This window comes from Schistocerca gregaria, chromosome 2 (genome assembly GCF_023897955.1).
Source record: "Schistocerca gregaria isolate iqSchGreg1 chromosome 2, iqSchGreg1.2, whole genome shotgun sequence".
NCBI lineage: Eukaryota > Metazoa > Arthropoda > Insecta > Orthoptera > Acrididae > Schistocerca > Schistocerca gregaria.
Genome location: NC_064921.1, coordinates 358215566 through 358239477, shown reverse-complemented (window position 1 = coordinate 358239477; position 23912 = coordinate 358215566). Strand labels below are relative to the sequence as shown.

The window sequence follows — 23912 nt, the reverse complement described above, 5'->3', positions numbered from 1 at the left end:
TACATACCATGTACAGCCAGAAGTGTCATAGCATGACAAACTTGTTGACAAGAGATCAATAATTCTATCCTTTTTGAACTCTCCACGTACTTACTCACCCTTTTGCACTGATTAAGGCACTTGCCTTAATTTTTTCACTTTTTTTCATAGCTCTGCATTGACTATTGAGCCTACACCATCTCTACAAATCTTAGTTACATGTGGCTGGTTTGCTGTTCTTCACATCCTCTAAATTTGGCTTATGTGAGGTCATTCTTTCTGGGTGTTGCTGCTTTTATACGTGCCTTTGTGGTGGGATTCATGGAACAGGATGTGTGAATGAATATAACTAAAAACTTTCCACCCAAACAGGGCTCTGTAGGTCCAACAGTACCAACGGTTGCCATGTCACACTCAAGCAGTAGGTGTCACTGGATGCAGATATGGAGGAGCATGTGGTTGGCACACTGCTTTCCTGGCATTGTCAGTTTTCATGACTATCCACTACTTCTCCATCAAGTAGCTCCTCGGCTGGCCTCACAAGGGCCGAATGCACTCCGCTTGCCAACAGCTCTCGGAAAACCCAGATGGTCATCCATCCAAGTGCTACAGCACTAACTGATCAGATGGGAACTGATGTTACCACTGTGGAATACTGTTGGCTAAGAATGAATGAATGAATGAATGAATGAATGAATGTATATTGTCTGAGGTACATACTGTACTCAAATTTGACTACAATATTTTATTTTCCCAGTTAAGCTTCTCCGTATTCCCTTGTAAAGTAAATATGAATTTTCCATATTTCATGCATTTTGTGCTATTTTCTATTTTTGTGAAAACTAAGCTAGTAACAAAAGATTTCAACTTAAGTTAAGGGCATTGGTGTGTTCCTTTATTGATACAAATAAGTGTGCACATAGATCCAGTTGTGTAATAACAAATAACTGTATGTGTATGGTGTTTTGTGTGTGGGGGGGAGGGGGGGGGGGGATGTTTCTTAAGATGTTGGTCAATTGTTCATGGTGACTTTTATCCATTTCTTAGTGTAGGCTGAGGTGCCTTTGTTGTACAGCTGTATAAAATTGCCTGACACTGTATTTCTTTCTGGTCAGTGAGCAGATCCAGATTTTGATGCGACCATGGATAAGAATAAATGGTACATTAAATAGGAGAATACTGGATCGCTTGCTGGGAGCCATTCTTGGACATTGCATGTGCAAACCAGGAAATACTATAGAGAGCATTGCTGAACGGTTTTCACCAGCAATACAACCTTTTCATGTAAGGGAACTTCTGGAGGTAAGAAAGAAATTCACAGATTCTCTCTTTTACACTCTGCTTTGTTTTATTTCATTTATTTATTCTTGGCAAAATATTTGTCTTTGATATTAACTAGTTACAGTAAAAGAAGGATAGAAAGACTGATGAAATGTGAATCACATGCAGTATTCTCTTCACCATAAGAAGAATGCTAATAGAAACATTTTGCCATGTATTCTTTCATGTTTGCTGCTATCTCATTTAAATCCTGTCTTGTCTAATGAACTACGAAACTAGAGTGAGCAGAAGAATATACGTATCGTGTCATGTTTATATTCGTATTATTCTTATGCCTAATAGTGATTCAGTCAGAAATGAAGCACAGCAACTGACTAGATTTTTAAATCTAAGATGACTAATCTCTGTGCAGAATTTGATGTACTAAAGAAGCGGCCGCACAGATTTTCAAAGGGAGAAAAATTTTCGCTTAACTCTCGTTCAGAACATGTTCTATCATACGCTGTCTATTATTTGGTTCTTGTTAATCATTATCAAAGAAAGCAGCAGTGTAACAACAAATAGCAGTCTCTTGCCATTGTTTCGCTAATGAGATGATTCCTCTCTCTTTTTTTAATGTAAGCAGCGGAAGCGCGCACAAAAGCAAGCCATGCCGCGAGCGGCGACTGGCCATAAACACGCACTATCAGAAACAAACAAATGGTTCAAATGGCTCTGAGCACTATGGGACTTAACATCTATGGTCATCAGTCCCCTAAAACTTAGAACTACTTAAACCTAACTAACCTAAGGACATCACACACATCCATGCCTGAGGCAGGATTCAAACCTGCTACCATAGCAGTCGCGCGGTTCCGGACTGAGCGCCTAGAACCGCTAGACCACCGCAGCCGGCAGAAACAAACAATGCATGACGCAGTACAGTAAGGCATTTTCAGCTTAGAGTGATGTAAACACCTATAACAAAGAAAACGGCACTTATCAGACAAAGCACGTGAAAAAGGAAGGGTACCCGTATAAATTTGGATGGAGCGCCTGACGCATAGCAATGGCTACCTGGAAAACCTTTAACTGCTAAGCTTACGACTCGAACCAAACTACTGTAGCTGTATCATCTTTCATTCGACCTAAATTGTGTCTCATATTACAATGGACCAACTTTGTTTCGATTTGGAGGTGCGGCCTAAAACTTTTCTCTCCCCTTGAATTTCGAGCCTGAAATTTCAGGTGTGGCTTAGATTCGGGAATTTTTTTTTTTTTTTCCCCTTATTTCGAGTCTCATTTTTCATGTGCGGCTTAGATTCGAGTGTGGCTTAGATTCGAGTAAATACAGTAGTTGATGTTCATCTTATGTCCTCATTTCAAGACTCTGTCAAATCCATACATCTGTACTTCCATGTCCTTTGCTGTCTCTGCCAGAATTGTGATGTCATCAGCAAACCTCAAAGTTTTTATTTCTTCTCCCTGAACTTCCATACTGTCTCCAGATTTCTCCTTGCTTTCCTTCGCAGGTTACTCAGTGTAGAGACTGTATAATCTTGAGTATACACTACAACCCTGTCTCACTCCCTTCTCAACCAATTCTTCCCTTTCATGCCCTTCAAGTCTTATGAGTATAACTGTCGTCTTGATTCTGTACAGGTTGTAGACAACATTTTGTCCCCTGTATTTTACCCGACCAAACTTCAGAAACTTAAGAGTGTTTTCTGTTCAACATTCTCAGAAGCTTCTTCAAATCTACAAATGCTATAAACCTAGATATGCCTTTCCTTAACCTATATTCTGAGATAAGTCATAGGATCAGTATTATTTTGCACATTCCAACATTTCTCTGGAACCCAATTGGTCTCCAGTGTCAACTTCTACCAGTTTTTCCATTCCTCTGTAAGTAATTCATATAATTTTTTTGAAACCAAGGCGTATTAAAGTAATAGTTTGGCAATATTCACAAAATCAGCACCTACTTACTTTGTTACTGGATTTATTACGTTCTTCTTGAAGTCTGAGGGTACTTCCCCTATTTTATATATCTTGCACACCAGATGTAACAATTTAGTCATTGCTGGCTCTCCAAAGGAAATCATCAGTTCTGAGGGAACATCATCTAATCCAGGGGCCTTGCATTCGCTTAGGTCTTCAGCGCTCAGTTAAATTTTTCTCGCAATATCGTAGCTCCTATCTCAACTTCAACTACTTCCACTTCCCTTTCTACATCATCAACTTCAAGTTCATTTCCCTTGTACAGTAGCTCTTCTACATATTCGGTCCACTTTTCAGCTTTCCTTTCTTTGCTTAATAATGGTATTGCACCTGAGGCCTTGGTATTCATACATTTGCTTCTCTTTTCTCCAAAGGCCACTAGCCAGTTGTGCGTAGCCATTCTGCACTTCTTGTCAATCTCATTTTTTAGACATTTGTATTCCATTTCACTTGCTTGATTGGCTGAATTTTTAATTTTCTCCTTTCATTACGGAAATTCAATATCTCCAGTGATATCCAAGGATTTCTACTAGGTCATGGCTTCTTACCTATTTGATCCTGTACTGTCTTCACTATTTCATCTCTCAAAGCTACCCATTCATCATCTACAGTATTCCTTCCCTTGTTTCAGGCTGTCTGCTTCTAGTGTAGTATCTCTAAATGTTACCCTAGAAATTGTGTCATAATAGAGAAAGAACTAGAAGTTCATAGAGTTATATGCACCATTACAAAGCTATGGCATTGTGTTGAAACAACTGTCTGATACATTTTCATGATATTTGTCAAGAACTACATATGATAAAAGATGGTGAGAAGTTTTGATGTCCTCCTTACCTGTATCCTTGAATTCATGCGTAAATGCTCTTCCTGATATGTGTCACATTAGGTAGCAGCTGTCTCTGATAATATGTTTGTGGTTGGGAAAAGAAATCCTAAGGGAAAGTGACATACATGAGCAATATGATACACACTATGCAAATGAAGAAATAGAAAAATTTGTAAACAGGAGTCCATGCCAAATAGTGCCTTGTTTGTTTATTTTCCGTTGCTTAAATTAGTAAAAATTGATACTGGGTATGGTCATTACATTATTCATGTGAGAATGAGCCTTTTGTCTGTATCTGTTATATAGTGATTGAGTCCACACATTAGAATGACAATTCTTTGTTATTGACAATAAACTAAACTCAGTACAGCTTAGAGGATAAAAGTTCATACTAGAATACAACTTAAAAGTCCATTTCGATGATGTGTATCAGGTACCCACTATGATGGAGCCCACAAACATTGGTAGTGGTGGTGACTAGGATGTGCCAAGGCACTGTATCATGCGGCTGTGCACTCAAGGGCCATTTAGGCACATGTCTAGTTTCGAGAGCGACTGACTGTTGTCCAGTGGCCGATGAGCCCGGCAACTGCGTGACAATCACCACCAGATTTTGCAAGCCATGTTGCCAAAGAAACGTAAGCTGAAGACCTCCAAGAAGGACACGAAGAAGCTTGCTCTCTTGCCATTCTGTGGCTCAATAACAGGAAAGATTAGCCGGCTTCTAAAGAAGCATAAAAGTAATACGGTTTTCAGGGCATCTGCTAAAATTCTAAAATTCAACAGCTAATGAGGCCTGTGAAAGACGATGTTGGACTTGGAGCACCAAGATTATATAAAATACCATGTGGATCTGGACAGTTCTATATTGGCCAGACTGTATGTAGTACTGAACAGCGCCGCGTGGAGCACGAGAGGTGTTTCCGCCTGCACCATCCTGAGAAATCGGAGGTAGCAGAACATGCTTTAAAAAACAGACACCATATTGCATTTGCTGAGACATCTGTTATTACATGGACTACTTGTTTTTGGGACAGTGTTATAAGAGCAGCAATAGAGTTAAAAATTTCTGACAATACTCTCAATAAAGATGGTGGCCTGCAGCTAAACAGAGCTTGGAACCCAGCCGCTGGAAAGTTGAAGCAGGCGCAGCGAGTGCGCAATGAATACTGTGGTAAATGCCATTATTCCACCACCGGCCGACAGCGGCAGACATACGCGGACTGGGCATATACACTCATGCTCATAAATTAAGGATAATTGCAGAACGTGGTGCACACAATGTGGCACTACACAAAACTGGTGCTAATAGCATAGACACGTAGGGAACACACACGCCACAGCTATGTAAGTCCACAGTATTGGCGATAAGTTGAGAAAACCATCCTGAAACACATGTGCTACAAAGCACCACTGTTTCCTGCACACGTACTCCAACATCAATATGGGATATGATCACCATGCACATGTACACAAGCCACATAACAGGTTGGCATACTCTGGGTCAGGTGGTCGAGCAGCTGCTGGGGAATAGCCTCCCGTTCTTATACCAGTGCCTATCGGAGCTCCTGAAGTGTTGTAGGGGTTGGATGACATTCAACAATATGTCGATCGAGAGCATCTCAGACATGTTCGATGGGGTTTAGGTCTTGAGAACAGGCAGGCCACTCCATTCGCCTGATATCTTCTGTTTCAAGGCACTCCCCCACAATGGCAGCTCAGTGGGGCCGTGTGTTATCATGTATCAGGAGGAAGGTGGGACCCACTGCACCCCTGAAAAAGGCGGACATACTGGTGCAAAATGATGTCCTAATACACCTGACCTGTTACAGTTCCTCTGTCAAAGACATGCAGCGGTGTACATGCATCAATGATAATCCCACCACACACCATCAAACCACAACCTCCATACAGGATCCTTTCAAGGACATTAAGGGGTTGGTATCTGGTTCCTAGTTCATACCAGATGAAAACCCGGCAAGAATCACTGTTCAGACTATACCTGGCCTCGTCCATGGACATAACCTGGGGCCACTGTTCCAATGACCATTTACTGTGTTCTTGACACCAGGCTTTACGCACTCTCCTGTGACCAGGGGTCAGTGGAATGCACCTTGCAGGTCTCTTGGCGAATAAACCATGTCTGTTCAGTCATCTGTTGACTGTATGTCTGGAGACGACTGTTCCAGTGGCTGCGGTAAGGTCCCGAGCAGGGCTACCTGCAGTACTCAATGGTCGTCTGCAGGCACTGATGGTGAGATATCAGTCTTCTTGTGGTGTTGCATACTGTGGACGTCCCGTACTGAAGCGCCTGGACATGTTTCCTGTCTGCTAGAATTGTTCCCATAATCTTGAGATCGCACTTTGTGGCACACGAAGGGCCTATGCTATGACATGCTGTGTTTGACCAGCCTCCAGTCGCCCTAGTATTCTACCCTTCATAACGTCATCAAAATGTGTTCTTTGAGCCATTTTCAACACACAGTAACCATTAGCACATCTGAAAACACCTGCACACTTACTCGCTGCACCGTACTCTGACATGCACCCACACACACCTGCGTATGTGGCCTGCTGCCAGCGCAACTGTGCGACAACCACAGGTCAAATGCACTGCATGGTCATACCCTGAGGTGATTTAAACCCACAAATCACCCACCAGAGCGTTGTTTCACCATGTAATAGCATTATCCTTAATTTATGAGCATGAGTGTAGATTTGCCGACTGTCTGCATAGTCCATTTCGAGATGACCACTAGAGGACCGGTGTCACAAGATGGAAGCGAGTCTTCACGCAGCACCACACGCTGTATTCCCGAACTACCAGGACGCTATATAGGCCACTGCAACAGCATCGTACAGCCAGTCCTACGCCTGCCTTTGCTCGTACACTGTGTGATCAAAAGCATCTGGACACTGCTGGAAGCCTGAGAAAATTTTATCATGCCACTATCTGATTGGTAGCGACAGCCACAGGCATTGTCGCCTGACTTGAGGTGGCTGATGATTTGATCTGTAGCACATAACATAACTGGCTGTCGATGGGTTGAGCAGTGACCTAAGTACCCGTCAGCGAAGGAATACAGGCTTGACTTCACAGGGACATACAATTTCAGAGACACAAATAGGTGCTTGCAACTGCAGTGCTGTTTATTTGGGCCCAAACGCCTTGTATTGATGCAACTTGTGCTCCCAGACATTGTGGCAGCTGCAGGAGGCTTGATGGTAAATAACCTAGTAAATTTTCTGTTGATAAACAACTGCTTAAGGGAAATGCCCAGTCCGCAAATCACATACATGAGTGATCCCAGTGCCCATCAAAGAGATGGTGCAGTCATCTCAGACCAGCACAGCAACTGTGGGAGGAGCCACCGAGCAGCCACCAGAGCAAACAGGAATGAAACAACAGGACAATCAGTCACTGAGCAAACATGTGTCTGAGAAGAGACCACAGCTAGCCAGAGTACTGTATGCATAAAAAGACTCACAAGCAAGTTGTGTGAATATACAGAACTGAATCAGTGATGCGCACAAAAAATTATCCTCATGAGAGAAGCACGTTATGTCCATGTATGGGAATGGAAGCTGGCTCCCATAGGCAGCGATGGGGAAAGCCTGGCAGAGGCAGGACTGGCAGTGGAGTTTCCAAGAAGTCACAACCCAAGGCCTGGAAGAACATGAGGGATTGGCAGCACTAGCAGGGATGGCTGGGCCAACTGCAGGATTGCCACAGAAGAAGTGATGGCTGGGAACAGCATTGAGAGAGCTGGCCATGACAGGATCGGCAGTGACCGCAGAAGCTGTCACATGGATGGCTACAGTGGCACCAGCGGGAAAGGGTGATAACCGAGGGCCAGCTGTAATGACTGGACCCGAATGGTCGCCATGACCAGACCAGGGTGACTGGACTGCAGCTAAAGGGCCAATTGCAAGAAGCTGGTGTCTGATGGTGTGTTGTGCAAATGCTAACCTGATACCAGAGGACTTCTATCAGAGAACTCTGTGAACTTGCAATGTAGTGCTGCATGGCTTGACAACATTGTAAACAAACTTGACAGAATGTGAGCCAGCTTGCCACACACAAGACTCCTAGATGTCCTGTCCAAATACTGGTTCTGATTATGCCCACTCGAACACTGAGAGAGAGACTGTAGAACTTGAGTGATTAGGTAGATGGTCCAGAATTGCCTGATCCATGAATGGAAAGTCTTTGGACAATTATTGCTTTGGTGGCTGAACAGGCATGGTATGCAGAAAGGTGAGAAATACACCAAGGAACTACTGAGAACTACGCAGACCAACATCAACAAGAGAATGCACATTGGACAACACATATATAGACCACCCGAATTATGCTGAAGAGAGAACATTGCCAAGAACTTGCATCTACCAAGAAACATGAACACCAGATGCAGAACAAAAGCCTTCTGAAAGGGAGACGACCATACAAATGAACCCAGATATGGAACCCAAGAAAGAAACATTACATTTCCCGTACACAGGTGGATACACTCGCACAATAGTCAGATTTGAATACAGGCTGTCACAGCAAAATAACATGAATATGCTGTCCCATCCAGACGAACTAGCTCTCAAGTGAAAATGCCATTCTGGGGGGAAAAAAAACCTGCTCCAGCGAAAATGAATGAAGGCACATGAGGAAACACTGAGACATAATGAGCAGGCACTGTAGCAATACACCATTATCGTCTTCGCCACTGTTGCGTATTGCAGACAAGGGAACAGCACTGTAACACAGTATATTGCAGACAAGGAAACAGCACTGTAACATGAAAACATTATCCTTGTCACAACTGTAGTACACTCCTGGAAATTGAAATAAGAACACCGTGAATTCATTGTCCCAGGAAGGGGAAACTTTATTGACACATTCCTGGGGTCAGATACATCACATGATCACACTGACAGAACCACAGGCACATAGACACAGGCAACAGAGCATACACAATGTCGGCACTAGTACAGTGTATATCCACCTTTTGCAGCAATGCACGCTGCTATTCTCCCATGGAGACGATCGTAGAGATGCTGGATGTAGTCCTGTGGAACGGCTTGCCATGCCATTTCCACCTGGCGCCTCTGTTGGACCAGCGTTCGTGCTGGACGTACAGACCGCGTGAGACGACGCTTCATCCAGTCCCAAACATGCTCAATGGGGAACAGATCCGTAGATCTTGCTGGCCAGTGTAGTTGACTTACACTTTCTAGAGCACGTTGGGTGGCACGGGATACATGCGGACGTGCATTGTCCTGTTGGAACAGCAAGTTCCCTTGCCGGTCTAGGAATGGTAGAACGATGGGTTCGATGGCGGTTTGGATGTACCGTGCACTATTCAGTGTTCCCTCAACGATCACCAGAGGTGTACGGCCAGTATAGGAGATCGCTCCCCACACCATGATGCCGGGTGTTGGTCCTGTGTGCCTCGGTCGTATGCAGTCCTGATTGTGGCGCTCACCTGCACGGCGCCAAACACGCATACGACCATCATTGGCACCAAGGCAGAATCGACTCTCATCGCTGAAGACGACACGTCTCCATTCATCCCTCCATTCACGCCTGTCGCGACACCACTGGAGGCGGGCTTCACGATGTTGGGGCATGAGCGGAAGACGGCCTAACGGTGTGCGGGACCGTAGCCCAGCTTCATGGAGACGGTTGCGAATGGTCCTCGCCGATACCCCAGGAGCAACAGTGTCCCTAATTTGCTGGGAAGTGGCGGTGCGATCCCCTACGGCACTGCGTAGGATCCTACGGTCTTGGCGTGCATCAATGCGTCGCTGCGGTCCGGTCCCAGGTCGACGGGCACGTGCACCTTCCGCCGACCACTGGCGACATCGATGTACTGTGGAGACCTCACGCCCCACGTGTTGAGCAATTCGGCGGTACGTCCACCCGGCCTCCCGCATGCCCACTATACGCCCTCGCTCAATGTCCGTCAACTGCACATACGGTTCGCGTCTACGCTGTCGCGGCATGCTACCAGTGTTAAAGACTGCGATGGAGCTCCGTATGCCATGGCAAACTGGCTGACACTGACGGCGACGGTGCACAAATGCTGCGCAGCTAGCGCCATTCGACGGCTAACACCGCGGTTCCTGGTGTGTCCGCTGTGCCGTGCGTGTGATCATTGCTTGTACAGCCCTCTCGCAGTGTCCGGAGCAAGTATGGTGGGTCTGACACACCGGTGTCAATGTGTTCTTTTTTCCATTTCCAGGAGTGTATATAGGGACAATGGAAGAGCAGTGAGACATGAAACCTTTATCCTCAGCGCCATTGTAGTATGAGGTGCATTCAAGTTCTAAGGCATCCAATTTTTTTTCTAATTAACTACTCACCCAAAATCGATGAAACTGGCGTTACTTCTCGACGTAATCGCCCTGCAGACGTACACATTTTTCACAACGCTGACACCATGATTCCATGGCAGTGGTGAAGGCTTCTTTAGGAGTCTGTTTTGACCACTGGAAAATCCCTGAGGCAATAGCAGCACGGCTGGTGAATGTGCGGCCACGGAGAGTGTCTTTCATTGTTGGAAAAAGCCAAAAGTCACTAGGAGCCAGGTCAGGTGAGGAGAGAGCATGAGGAATCACTTCAAAGTTGTTATCACGAAGAAACTGTTGCGTAACGTTAGCTCGATGTGCGGGTGCATTGTCTTGGTGAAACAGCACACGCACAGCCCTTGTTGCAGTGCAGGAAGGGATTTGTTCTTTAAAACATTTTCGTAGGCTGCACCTGTTACTGTAGTGCCCTTTGAAATACAATGGGTAAGGATTACGCCCTCGCTGTCCCAGAACATGGACACCATTTTTTCAGCACTGACGGTTACCCGAAATTTTTTTGGTGGCGGTGAATCTGTATGCTTCCATCGAGCTGACTGGCGCTTTGTTTCTGGATTGAAAAATGGCATCCACATCTCATCCATTGTCACAACGGACGAAAAGAAAGTGCCATTCATGCTGTTGTTGCGCGTCAACATTTCTTGGCAACATGCCACACGGGCAGCCACGTGGTCGCCCGTCAGCATTCGTGGCACCCACCTGCGTGACACTTTTCGCATTTTCAGGCCATCATGCAGGATTGTGTGCACAGAACCCACAGAAATGCCAACTCTGGAGGTGATCAGTTGAACAGGCATTCGGCGATCCCCCAAAACAATTCTCTCCACTTTCTCGATCATGTCGTCAGACCGGCTTGTGCGAGCCCAAGGTTGTTTCGTTTTCTTGTCACACGATGTTCTGCCTTCATTAAACTGTCGCACCCACGAACGCACTTTCGACACATCCATAACTCCCATCACCACATGTCGCCTTCAACTGTTGATGAATTTCACTTGGTTTCACACCATGCAAATTCAGAAAATGAATCATTGCACGCTGTTCAAGTAAGGAAAACATCGCCATTTTAAGTATTTAAAACAGTTCTCATTCTCACCACTGGCGGTAAAATTCCATCTGCCGTACGGTGCTGCCATCTCTGCGACGTATTGACAATGAACGCGGCCTCATTTTAAAACAATGCGCATGTTTCTATCTCTTTCCAGTCTGGAGAAAAAAAATCGGAGGCCTTAGAACTTGAATGCACCTCGTACATGAGGAAGAGGGAAGACCACTGTAACACGAAACCATTAACTTCATTGTCACTGCTGTATTCTTGGCCTAGTGGTGTGACTGGTAGTGATCGAATTCACACATTGCAATGACAACCCTTGTTTATTAACTGTGAACTAAGCTCAGTACACCTTAGAGAACTAAAGACCACAGCTGAGTAAACCTTAAAAGTCCATCTCAGTTATGTGTAGTGGGTGTGTACTGTGTCAGAGTCTACTATCATCGATATTGGTGAGGAGCCAGGAGATGCCAAGGATAATCAGCAGCACAGTACTATATGGCTGTGTGCTTGTGGGCCGTCAAACTGCAGGTCCGGTCTTCGGGAGTGACTGACAGATGTTCAGTGCTGATGGTTGAGATGAAAGCATGAGAGAGCACTGTTTGATGGGCAGCAGCAGTAGCAGGCATTGTGGTTCAAAGCATAGACTCAAGGCTGTTTATACTAAGTCTGGAGCCCAGACTTGAACTGACTGTAGAAGGGTTGAGCAGCAAGTGCTGTTTACCATGAATTGCGCACCATGTATTGGCACAACTTGTGCCCCCAGATGTTATGGGGACCGCAGGAGGCTTAGCAGTAAACAGCCCCATGAAAATTCTGTTGATAAACAACCTCATAAGACTGTGCCTCTCCCACAAAGCACATCTGTGAAGGTGTTGGCTGAATATGCAGGGGTCCAGCACTACATGTACTACAATTTCATTACTGGTAAGACAGCAAAACAAATGTGGCAAATGGAGGTCACTTTATGGACAGTTTTGAAATTCTATTTTCTCATTCTCGTGCTGATGGTAAAAAGATTCTTGCTTGTATTAATGTCTCCTTTTGATATTGTGAGCCTGGCTTCAAGACTGACGCATTGTTGCATTCTCCTGAGAAACATACACTAACATTCTTATGGGATTTAGTTAGTATAAATAGAAAAATGAAGTAAAATATACCATTTGTTACCATCAACTGAGAATTCTACTGACAGGAGCTCTCCTGTCACACAACATTTTTTTTCTTTTTTTTTACTGATTATTATTATTATTAATATTATTAAATGATTGAAATTAAATCCTAAGTAATTCTTCTTACAGTACAACCCTTGCTACTATTGACTGTTTATGTTTTTAAGATACACAGATAGTGTTAGGAGGATTTGCAGTAATAATGAAGGGAGAGACATACTTTTTTTTTTCAAAAACAAACAAAATGTGACTATAAAGATGTTTTCCAAGTGATAGCAAAATTTAATTGTGGAAGGCAGTAATTACGTGGGGAAATAGTACAATCTCAGTATAGCACAATTTTTTGGGTACTTATAAGTTGCCTTTCTAAACACCCATTACTTTTAAGTACAGGAAAAGGAATGGAGGTCAGCATAGCAGCCCTAGAATGTCATGTAAAAAGTGCATGATTTTGGAAGGGGGAGCTTTCTAAAAATTATTCTTGTCAGTTTCCTGTTCTTGCAGTTTCATTTTTCAGCTTGAGCTTCTCAAATTACATCTCTCTTGTATTTCTGGCAAATTGGTGAAAGATAAGAGATGCATTTTGTTTGATCTTCTTGTGTAGAACTCATATGGAGTACTTAGGATTTCCATAGATAGACTTTGTAGATGAAATGATAAAATATAGTGTATATAGGTAGTTCCCTACAACCATCTTTCCTTTTGTTTCAATTTGAAAAACAGAACTTCTGGTGTGATTTTGACAATGTCATAAAAATAATTTTTTCTTGAAAAATCTTAAGATACGTAAATATGTGTTATAATGAAGAAATGGGTGGCATAGGTTACTTGTGGCTAGCAGCTTTTCATTCTCAATAGTTTATTATATACTGATTCATTTATTCCTGTAATATGTAAAGTATTCTTTGTGTTCTAGATTCTGTGGAAGATTGGCTGTGTTAAGATGTACACCATTCATAAATCATGGCCAGCTACATTATTTTCATCACCATCAAATATAACTATATGTGAGTCCATTGATGGTAGCTGTTATTTATTCTTAATACCATTCATATAATTTTTTTTCTAGTAGTGGTGTGATATCACCTTCCTGGGAACAAGTTTTCTTTGTTTAAATAACCTCAAAAACAAAGTTTGTACCTATCTGTAATTTACATACAATTGCTTACAGTGCCTGCTGATGGAAGTGAAAGTAGTGCTGATATCATAGTTGATCCACAACCAGATGCTGTTACAAGATTGGGACAGTTCATTGGAAAGAAGACATATTCAAAGGACTTCTTAAGTTGTTAGCACTAACTCATTATGAGTGTCCTCAAATTTATTTATCTTTTTTTTCAATGTATATGTTATTTTTTCTACTTTTGGTGACATATGTAATGCATATTTATACTGTGTACAGTAGGATTTATAATCCAATTCATTGTAGGCTAATTTAATTGCAACTCTGTGTAAATAAATAAAGACCATTACATTATCATACTTCATTCTTTAACAACTCCGGCTATACCACAGGGAAATTATTGAATGAAGATAACTAACTGAAAATGCTCAAATGTAGCGATATAAATATCATTTTTTCTATATTTTTTGAAGTTGGCATGTTTTATGTTTGTTCTGTTGAAATATTCCATATTGTGAATTTGATCTATGGAACAATGTGCTAATTAACTATTGATGATCAACTTAAAAATTAGATGTAACCCACCTTTTTCCATGTGCATCTGATGACTAACTGATACACTTGTTTTGCAATATAGTAAGTATTACACACACTTTAGACAGAACTGGAGGAAAAAAAGAAAGCTAAATGAGCAAGGGAAGCAAAGAGGATTTCTGAAAGATTGAAGGGAATTAGAAATTAAAAAATTGCCTCAGTATATTTGAAATGGAGTGTGATGTTCCTGTGGCAAAGTAAATTCTGATTGGGAACTAAGACTTCCTGTTTTTCAGTTTTGCTCACCTAATTATTTCAGCACACTCTCCAATCTCTACTGATCAAACTTTGTTTGTTGAAGTGCTACAATTATTGCTGGAAGTTGACAGCACAAAATCCACCACCCAGCTTTAAAAATAAATACAATGCTTCTGTTAAACAACATTTCATATATTTTATTTCTGTATACAATAACCATTCAAAACAAAAATACTTCATCATTAAAAACATCACAATTATATTGATAAGATTCATAGTCGGACTTAAATTAGTTGTCACTTAACAGCAATACATCATTGGAAGCCTGGCACTGTTGACTCCCAACTGCTCTGCCACTTCCACTATGCTGTGGTGCCTAAAGCACTGTGCCAGCCAGTCCTCAGGTGGCCATTGTAGTGAGAGATTTGTGTGACATTTAGTTTCGCATACCTTGCAATATATGATGAAAGGAGTCAAAATATGAGTGGACTGAGAAGCTGCAGAAACAGCTATAGTTCCTTTGAAAAAGTGGTAGAGTGAACTACAGCTGCTCTACAAACCAGCGAATGATCACTGATAAGAAACTGCAAGGAGAAATTCATGAAAGAAGAATCAGATGAGTTATCCAAATTGAAGACACATGGGAAGAAGAGGTGCCTCAAGAAGAGTGTCACAGATCTCGATTCTTTTCAGGAAGATGCAATTCATCGTTATATATATGGATCTCACTCAAGGAAGGAGTATCCGATACTCAAAAAGCTACATCCTACCCATGTAGCAGCAGAGGACCTGTTTCACTTTAGTAAATCATCCTCATTACTACTCGTGAAAAAGTTAGGATTCTACTATAAATCCATTTCTGGGTTCAAGTTATATATTGAATGTCAAGATATTCCAGCCTGGCAATGCTGCTTTCTTAGAGAGTTAGTAGGGACCAATTTTGACAGTATTGTTTGACTTGAAACAGGTGAATGTGGAACAGAGTTTACAAAAAGACTGGACAGACAATACCAGCAGCTTTAGTACAGCAGCTTTGATCAGCAGCGGAAAAAGAATAATTGTAGCACATGCCAGAAATTCAAAAGGTTTCATTTCCAATAGTCTTCTGTTATTCATTTCAAAAAAACCTCTGCTGCCATGAAGATATGAACCACAATACTTTTGTGAAGTGGTTTGTAGACATTGTGATTCAATACATAATAAAAAAAAAACTCTATAATTGTCATGGATAATGCTCCATATCATTTAGCTATACAAGACAAGGCACACACAAAGGCAATGGAGAAAAACAGCATTGTCTGCTACCTAGAGAAATGGAAGATGTAGGTAGGTTAACAGTAACTTGACAATGGCAGAATTATTAGAACCTGTGTCGCAACACAATCCAAAGAACCAAAAAAGCAGACATAAAAGCTCAGATTGTCTCCCTATCGTTGTCACTACAACACAATAGAAATGATTTGGGCTCAGGTTAAACATCACATTGCTGTAGAAAATAAAAAGTTTACATTGACCAAAGTGGAATGGCTTTTGAAGGGAGCAGTTGAAAAAAGTGACACCAGAAGACAGGAAAAAATAGTGTATTGCCTTAAAAGAATGATACAGCAAGCATGGAAAAATGAAGATGTGTTGCAACAGTGCCGTGAAGACTTGATAATATCTATCACTATGAGCAGCAACACTGATAGGTCCACTGACTCTGACTCTAAATTGAGTGGTCTTTTCCCATTGTTTAACATATAGTATATAGTGTACTGTAATGAACATCTTATTTCCATTAAATCTTGTGTTTGTGACTTAATTTCAAGCAATTTCTCTTCCATGTTGTGGGGTTAAAGAATACTGTTCAGCCATCTCCCATCATCTCCTTGTGGTAAGTTAGACTGCATTTTAAATGTATTTTATTTTGTTTAGACATGAAGATTCTTTTTTTTTTTTTTGTGTAATAGTCTTTGAGATATGCGATGATAAGCAGGAAACTTTTCTGGTTGTGAAAATTTCTCATGTTTCAATAATCAACATAACACTTGAACAAGTTCTAGCTATCATGCAGGCTTTCAAAGTTTGACTTGCAGCAGGCCAGCAATTAGAAACATGGGTGGACATTGTAGCTGTCAGCATGTTAGGATGTAGGCACCAGGCATCAGTAGACTTTGACAATGTGGATGTAGTGACAATACAGCCTACACATAAAAAGGCCGCAGCCTGCCATCCATTTCCATCTCGCTCAGTGCGTTTTAAGAAACATTCTTGGGAAGACTGCCCCCATCATTGGGCAACTTGTCACAAGTGCAGTAAGTCGGGACACATTGCAGTAGTAAGTCAGTCTTCTATAATTAATTGTGGGTAGCAGCGACAACAGCCTATGGACATAAACTTAATCATTAGCAGCAGTTACAAATGCTACAAATGGTTTATTGCAGTGCACATCAATGCTCAACTGGGTCTTCGGCAGCTCGATGTTTGGTAAACTACAATAGGCAAATCACTCCTATCAGTGGTCAGTTCATGTTTGACACTAATTATAAAAGTGCCATTTGACAAACAACTTTTCTGATAGTAGATAGCAGCTCAGCAGAAGATCTGTGAGTCATTTGGTTTTACAATCAGAGATACTGTTAACTTAGTATCAGATGAAGTGTCCTTTTAGGACTGAAAGGCATTATGTGAGGAATTTGCTGACATCTTCTCTCCTGGACTTTGTGGTGCAAGGGGTTCACAGCCAACATCATGCTTAAACCTTCAGCTCATCCTGGCTGTCGCAAAATATGCCCTTTCCCATTAGCTTTCTGCCACCAGGTTAAAGAAGAACGTAGACTAACACAGCTGGATATCACTGAACCAGTTGTATCTAGTCAGTGAACAATGCCATGGCTAGTCACCAAGAAGCCATCCAGAAAAGTGCAACTACTTGATGACTTCAAAATCTCAGTAAATAAACAGACTCACATTGATTCATATCCAGTACCACATCCAAATCAATTAATGGCCACACTCACTACTGGAAGATATTACTTGAAAACTGTCTTGGCCAAAACCTAACTGTGACTTCTGCGTGATGAAGAGTCACAGTATCTCCTGCCAGTCAACACTCCTTTTGTATTCTGGATTACAAATGCTCCTGCTCTGTTTCAATAACTTCTTGAACAATTAATGCAAAATATACCATGCTGTATCAATTATCTTGATGACATTGTAGTAACTGGAACTTCCACTGAGGCACACCTCCAGGACCTGTGTACACTGTTCTACACACTCCATGATGAAGGTTATTGTAACCTTGACAAATTTCAGTTCCTTCAGCCAGCAGTTGAATATTTTGCTGCCTTTTAGCCTGGCGAACAGTTGGTGGTTGCAGCTGTCACCTCAGACTATTGGATTGTGGCTGTCCTGGCACATCAGTATGCTGATGAAACTGAGCAACCAGTAGCTTACATCTCCAAAACACTGATGGCAGTTTAAAGGAAGTATTCCCAGACTGAAAAAGAGTCCTTAGCCATTATACATGCACACAAGTAATTCCATGACTTCTTGTACTGGGTGAAGTTTCATTTTACAAGCTGCTCATTTCACTATTCAGACCCTCATAACAGCTCACTGTTAAAATGGCTCACTGGTTGCAGTGCTATGCACTCATCTTAAGCAGTTCCGATTATGAAATTCATTTTCATACCATGGATAAACATGAAAATGCAGATGCTCTCTCTCAGCTACTAGTGGGTCCTGATCCATCATCCAATGAAGAAGAAATTCTGTGTATCTACCTCGATGGGAGGCACAGGTCACAGTCGACATATTTCTCATTACAGGTAGTGCACCACAGCAGCCCCAAGTATGGACACTGTCTTACAACAAGTGCTTCACAACATTCTGTGGGCATGGCCCGAGCAGCTACCACAAAGGAAGGTGGATCCACTTTATCAATGTTTACAACCTTGACAACAGTTGCTTTTGGTTGGTGGTGTTGTGCTCCCGGGTGCAGAACATATGTCAGTACAAATGGCTATACTCCTCTCATTAGTGAATGACATTCTGCAGCTTCTCCATGCTGACCACTGGGGTTTGCCCAGGACAAAAATGTTGGTGCAGCGCCATGTATGCTGGCCAGGAATCTACAAACACACAAAGCAGATGGTCCACTTGTGCAACAACTGTGCCGAATAGCAGCTGGCTCTCAAGAAGACTTTCTTTCCATGGCCTATGCCCATACACCAATGGGAACGGGTCCGTTTGGACTTCACTGTCCTCTTTCCTGAATCAAATTGGCTCATTGAGATTCATGCAAATTCCCACTTCCCATCTATAGTCAGCCTCAGGTCCATGTTAGGACAGTACTGTCACAGTCACAGCATTATCAAAAATCTTTTCGATTGTAGCTATTTCCTGAACTTTGGTAACTGACAGTGGTCCCCAGTTTCCATCACACATCTTTAGGAACTTCCGTGTAACGGTTGGTATCCAACATGTTCAGGCCCCGCCTTTTCATCCACAATTGAATGGTGAACCTGATTACCTGGTGTGCATCTTTAAAGTTCACATGCTCACATACATCAGTGACTGAACATCGGAAGATGCTTTAACTCAATTTTTAATTTCTTACAGAGCTACACCAAAGGGTGATAAGAGCCCGGCAGAGTGTGTGCATGACAGCCAACCACCCACACTGCTTCACCTGCAGATGCCAGCTCTGCGTCCGAGGCCAGCACTACTGAGACTGAAGTTATGTCCAAGAAGCACAGTCTGGACCTGTGTGTGTGGTCATCAGGACAGTTGGGTACCAGCAGTCGTCCACCAATGACAGGACATAAGGTGTTTGTGCTGCAGGTGGGAGACAGCAAGTTGCACTCCACTTCAACCAGCTCCACCTGCACATTGCTGGGTAGGGGCTGCTGCCATTGCCTCCAGCAGTTACAATCCCTCCACCAATGAATGATTCATAACCTCTCCCTTCTTCCTCATCTTCAGTCTTCCCATCTGAGTACCCCTGCTCCTTCTGAGTGGGGGTGTCAGGCTTTCGCAGGTGATGACATCAGCTCAGCTGTTGACAGGGAGCCCAACTATCGTCACCCAACAGTGCTCTGCATCTCCACTCTACAGTCTCCAGTTGCCACACAGGTCACCGTAGCACCGTTTGGTCTCCACCTCAAGAACTGTTCCCAGCAGCACCAGCACTAGCACTCCTACCACATCATGGTGCAGTGTGGACCCAGTATATGGAGATGGTGTTGTCACCATCAAAAGCCCAGCAGGCACCCTGTTTTGAGCCTCCACACCTCCAGCCATGCTAAGCTCGCCCCCATCCATGTCACTTCTGACCCTGTAACCTGAAACCAGCAAGCATTTGGAGTGACAGTGCCATGGACATCGCATTCGTGAGGGCCCATCAGCATGTCAAGTCTCGTAGTTTTTACAGCTGCCAATAAGTCACCACATACCGAGGAAGTTACTAGGTGTTTACATCTCTGGTGGTGACTCATCCAGCAGTGGCTACCGCCACTTGTTGGGTGACCACTGAAAGTACACATGATTGACATGTGACCATGTAAAGAGCATCACACCATTTTGCCTTCTGCCTCACCATGCTACATCATCAAGGCTCATCTGCTAGCCATAATGTCCACTGAGGATAACAAAATCATCAGTAAGTCATATCACTGATAGCCTTTCACCTTGAATTTTAATCCTACTTCTGAAACTTTACTTCATGGCTTCTTCGAAACGATGCAATTTGACCAATAGGTAGAAGAGAATGGCTGCCTCCATGCCATATGTCCATTACAATTTGAGCACTTCTCTCTTAATCTCCTGTTCTTATTGCTTCCTCTTAATTATTGTAGATATTACACATATCTCCTTATAGTGTATACCTGTTTTTTGTGAGGATCTGAGCAATTTGCACCACTTTGCTCTGCCAGACACTTTTTCCAGGTCTTCAGGTCATATGAAAAGTCTTGATTTTTCTTGAGTCTTGCTTCCATAATGTCAGATCTGTCATTGACACCATTACCTCTCCTAAAGACAATTTAACAAATCCTTAGTTCTCTTATTGATTCCTTTGTATATTTTTCTTGTCAGCAACTGTGATGCTTGAGCTTAAGATTGCATGATACTTCTCTCATTTATCTGACCTTTCTATCTTTGGGAGTGTGTGGATGATATTCTTCTGACAGTTTTATAGGATGCCTTTAATCTCATAGATTTTACACGCTACCTTCAATGGTCCTTGGATTGCCACTTGCCCCAATTGTTTGAGAATTTGAACAGAAAGTTATCAATCCCCCCTGCCATATGTGCTTGCAAATCTTCTAAAACTCTGTCAAACTCTGATTCTATCACTGGATTCCCTATGTCCTTGACATTGACAATCATTTATTCTTCTATCAAGTAAACATGCAGTTCATTCCCCTGGTAGAGGCGCTCTTTCCACCAATCCACTCTCTGGCTGGTGGATTTCTGATTGCACTCCTAATTTTGACATCATCTTTGCTTTTAAATTCTCCAAAAAATATTTTAAACAGAAAGATCATTCTGTTTAATCACAATGAAGTCAGTTTTGTGCCAGTATCTGAATCATGACCTTTTGCACGTGGATCTGTAAATATTTTATCACTCTGATGGTTGTAAAATTATCCAGTGGAAATTTAAAATGCATATCCATCCAGTATACAGCTTTTCTTTTTCTTTATGTGAAGATGGTCACTACAATCTATACTGTTAGAAAATAAATGATAAATTTGTACAGCTAATGGCAAAAATCTAATTCTTCAAATTCCTGGTAGCTGTACTGAGTCACCTCATTAAACTGGATCCTGAAGCATACCACTATCATTTCCTACTCTTTAAGCTGCTTTGGAAGAGTGTAGCACTCCTCAGCACTGTTGACATTGATATGAACATACAGTTAGTACCAAATGATGCCTAACAAAGCATTTTATTTCCACTCTTACAATTTCCTTGTGAAACAGAGGTAGCACAATCACTTTATACAGTGATATTCTCTGCAATTTGATTTTAGAAGCAGTACTAAGTGAGTTGACATAACACATCATTCAGAGGAGTATTTTTAAATCATGTTCTTCAGTGTTTTCCAAATAAATTCAGATGAATGTTTAGATATTTCATTCAAAGGAACCCATGCCTCATTTCCTTACCTATTTATATCTAGTGCAAATAAACTTAGTGTAAATGGGTATTGAACACTAACCTACCTTCCTACTTTTCATAACAGTTTGGTGAGACCATGAAAAAAATGTCATTTATCACTTTCTTCTATTTGAAGTGAAATTATAAGCATGACTCGTGCTTTTGTGGAAGCACATGAAAACTTGCATCAAAACTATTTTTCACAGAGGTTGCAGAACTATTTGCATTTTTATAATATTTTTCTCTCAAGATGAATGATTGAAGCTACAAACATGTTATTCTTGGTGAACAACTGAGTTCACAGAAACACTTGGGTTTGCAAAGTGCTAGATACATCTATGAGTACCTGTGTAAAGAAGCAGTGTGTATTTTTCTCAGATTTCTGTGGTTTTTATGTTTCATTCCCGAGAGAGTACACAATACTTAGAAAGTGGAAGGAAGCCAGATGGAACTAGTTTATACTATCACTATTTGATCAGCACTGCATTGCCTAGATACTCATTTTGCCAATTTTCTATTAGAAATGAAACCTTATATGTACTCCTGCAGTATGCTCAGTGTTAGATGATCCTAGACAATTTCTGTATGCTGGGGACAGCTGTTTCACAACATGAACTTCTCTATAGCAATGCCTCTTCATAGGTTTTCACCTACTGCCATTTGCACTTAGCAGGTGAAAGCTGTCAAGAGCACTGCCTGGCGTAGGAATGTCGTAGTAGTAACGAATAACTGTATTAAAACTTCATGCATCTCAATGTTCATAACATCATATCTCTTGAACTGTGTACCATACAGTGATATACTTGTATATGAACATTCTGTGTCATGTGTAGATATATTTTGCAAAATACGTTGTCACTAGAGTGCAAAGAAGTAATAAATTTAAACTTCATGCGCAGTGTGGCAGTTTTCAAGCATCTCAGTGTTCATGACATCATATCTCCTGAACTATGTGTGATTTCATGGTATAATTTTGTAGGTGTATTTAGCAGCATATGTAGATACTGTCTGCAAATGTTATTGCAAATAGAATTAAAAGCACCAAAGTAATAAATTTAGCAGTTTTTCAAGTATCTCATTGTTTATAACGTGTCTCCTGAACTACAGTATGTTAGGTAGGTGGTTTTTATCCCAGTAAGGGGTGTGTGAACCAAGTTCAGTTGAAACAGGCCCAGTGGTTTAGGAGAAGAGGAAGAGATTGGAGAAAATACACACACACACACACACACACACACACACACACACACACACACACACACACACTGCAATTCATCAATATTTTTAACCTAAAAACTGTTATGTAAGACACTCTGAGCTTTTTTATTTAATGATTTATATGGGCAGCTAACTGTAAGGTACATGAATATACACATCACAAATGAAGTATAACAGTTACATTCATTAAGTTGATGTGATGAAATAAGTATTTTTTTCTCCTTTAATCTGGTAGAATCTCATCTATTGTCATTGTTCTCAGTATGCTGTTTGCAAATTCTGTCAGCACAGCAGCCAAAGTGTCATCAACCAAGGGTTTAATAATCTGAAACACTTGTCTCTTGTTCTCATTGATAAAGTTGCTGGCAGTATTTGCTGAAAATAAGATTGAAATGCAGTAGTTAATAATGGAATTACTTATTCATAAAAACTGAGGTAGAACATGCAGCTCAGTTCATTTACACTTCATGTTCTGTAGATTCCATGAAGAAAGAGCCATAATGAATATTAACAAATCATTGAACACACTTACACAAAAAAGCAGCTATTGCAGACTGCACTTAGATTCTTATGTAATCACATGTACTCTGTTGTTACTTAAAATGGGTGAAAATTTACAACTTACTATAATTTCATGAGTTACAATGCTGTGGACTCAAGCATTAACTTGTAAATTTTCAAAGGAATCATTGGTAACACTGCACAATATACTAAAAATTGAATAGGTTTTGCAGTTTCCACTGTGAAAGTTTACATTTTACAATAAACATCTTATTCAGCACTCAGCAGTCATTAATGAATGGTATGTCAGAGCCTACAGAAGAAGGGTGCAAGAGAATTCATCTAGTGGCACTTAGTTCATACATTCCTGTGTCACATAAGTCCATTTGCAGGGAATGAAAGCTGCCCTTGCAGAGTTGAAGCTGTTTGTTGTGCTGTCATCACCTCCAGTAATGCTCATGCTGGGTTTAAGTCAGTAGATTGGCTAGGCCT

The 23912-nt window shown here is 41.7% G+C and overlaps 2 protein-coding genes across 2 annotated transcripts in view; one reads left to right on the top strand and one right to left on the bottom strand.

Annotated features, from left to right (window-relative positions):
• Nucleotides 1–14128, top strand: part of LOC126337063 (general transcription factor 3C polypeptide 1) — a 333645-nt gene extending 319517 nt beyond the window's left edge. Inside the window, exons 31-33 of the mRNA XM_050001392.1 lie at nt 1095–1281; nt 13563–13653; nt 13818–14128. Of these exons, the coding sequence (XP_049857349.1) occupies nt 1095–1281; nt 13563–13653; nt 13818–13939 (400 nt within the window). The 3' untranslated portion in view covers nt 13940–14128. The remainder of the gene's footprint in view (nt 1–1094; nt 1282–13562; nt 13654–13817) is intronic.
• Nucleotides 14129–23000: 8872 nt separating this feature from the next.
• Nucleotides 23001–23912, bottom strand: part of LOC126337062 (circadian clock-controlled protein daywake-like) — a 65696-nt gene continuing 64784 nt past the window's right edge. The window contains exon 6 of the mRNA XM_050001391.1: nt 23001–23294. Coding sequence (XP_049857348.1) covers nt 23143–23294 — 152 coding nt within the window. The 3' untranslated portion in view covers nt 23001–23142. The remainder of the gene's footprint in view (nt 23295–23912) is intronic.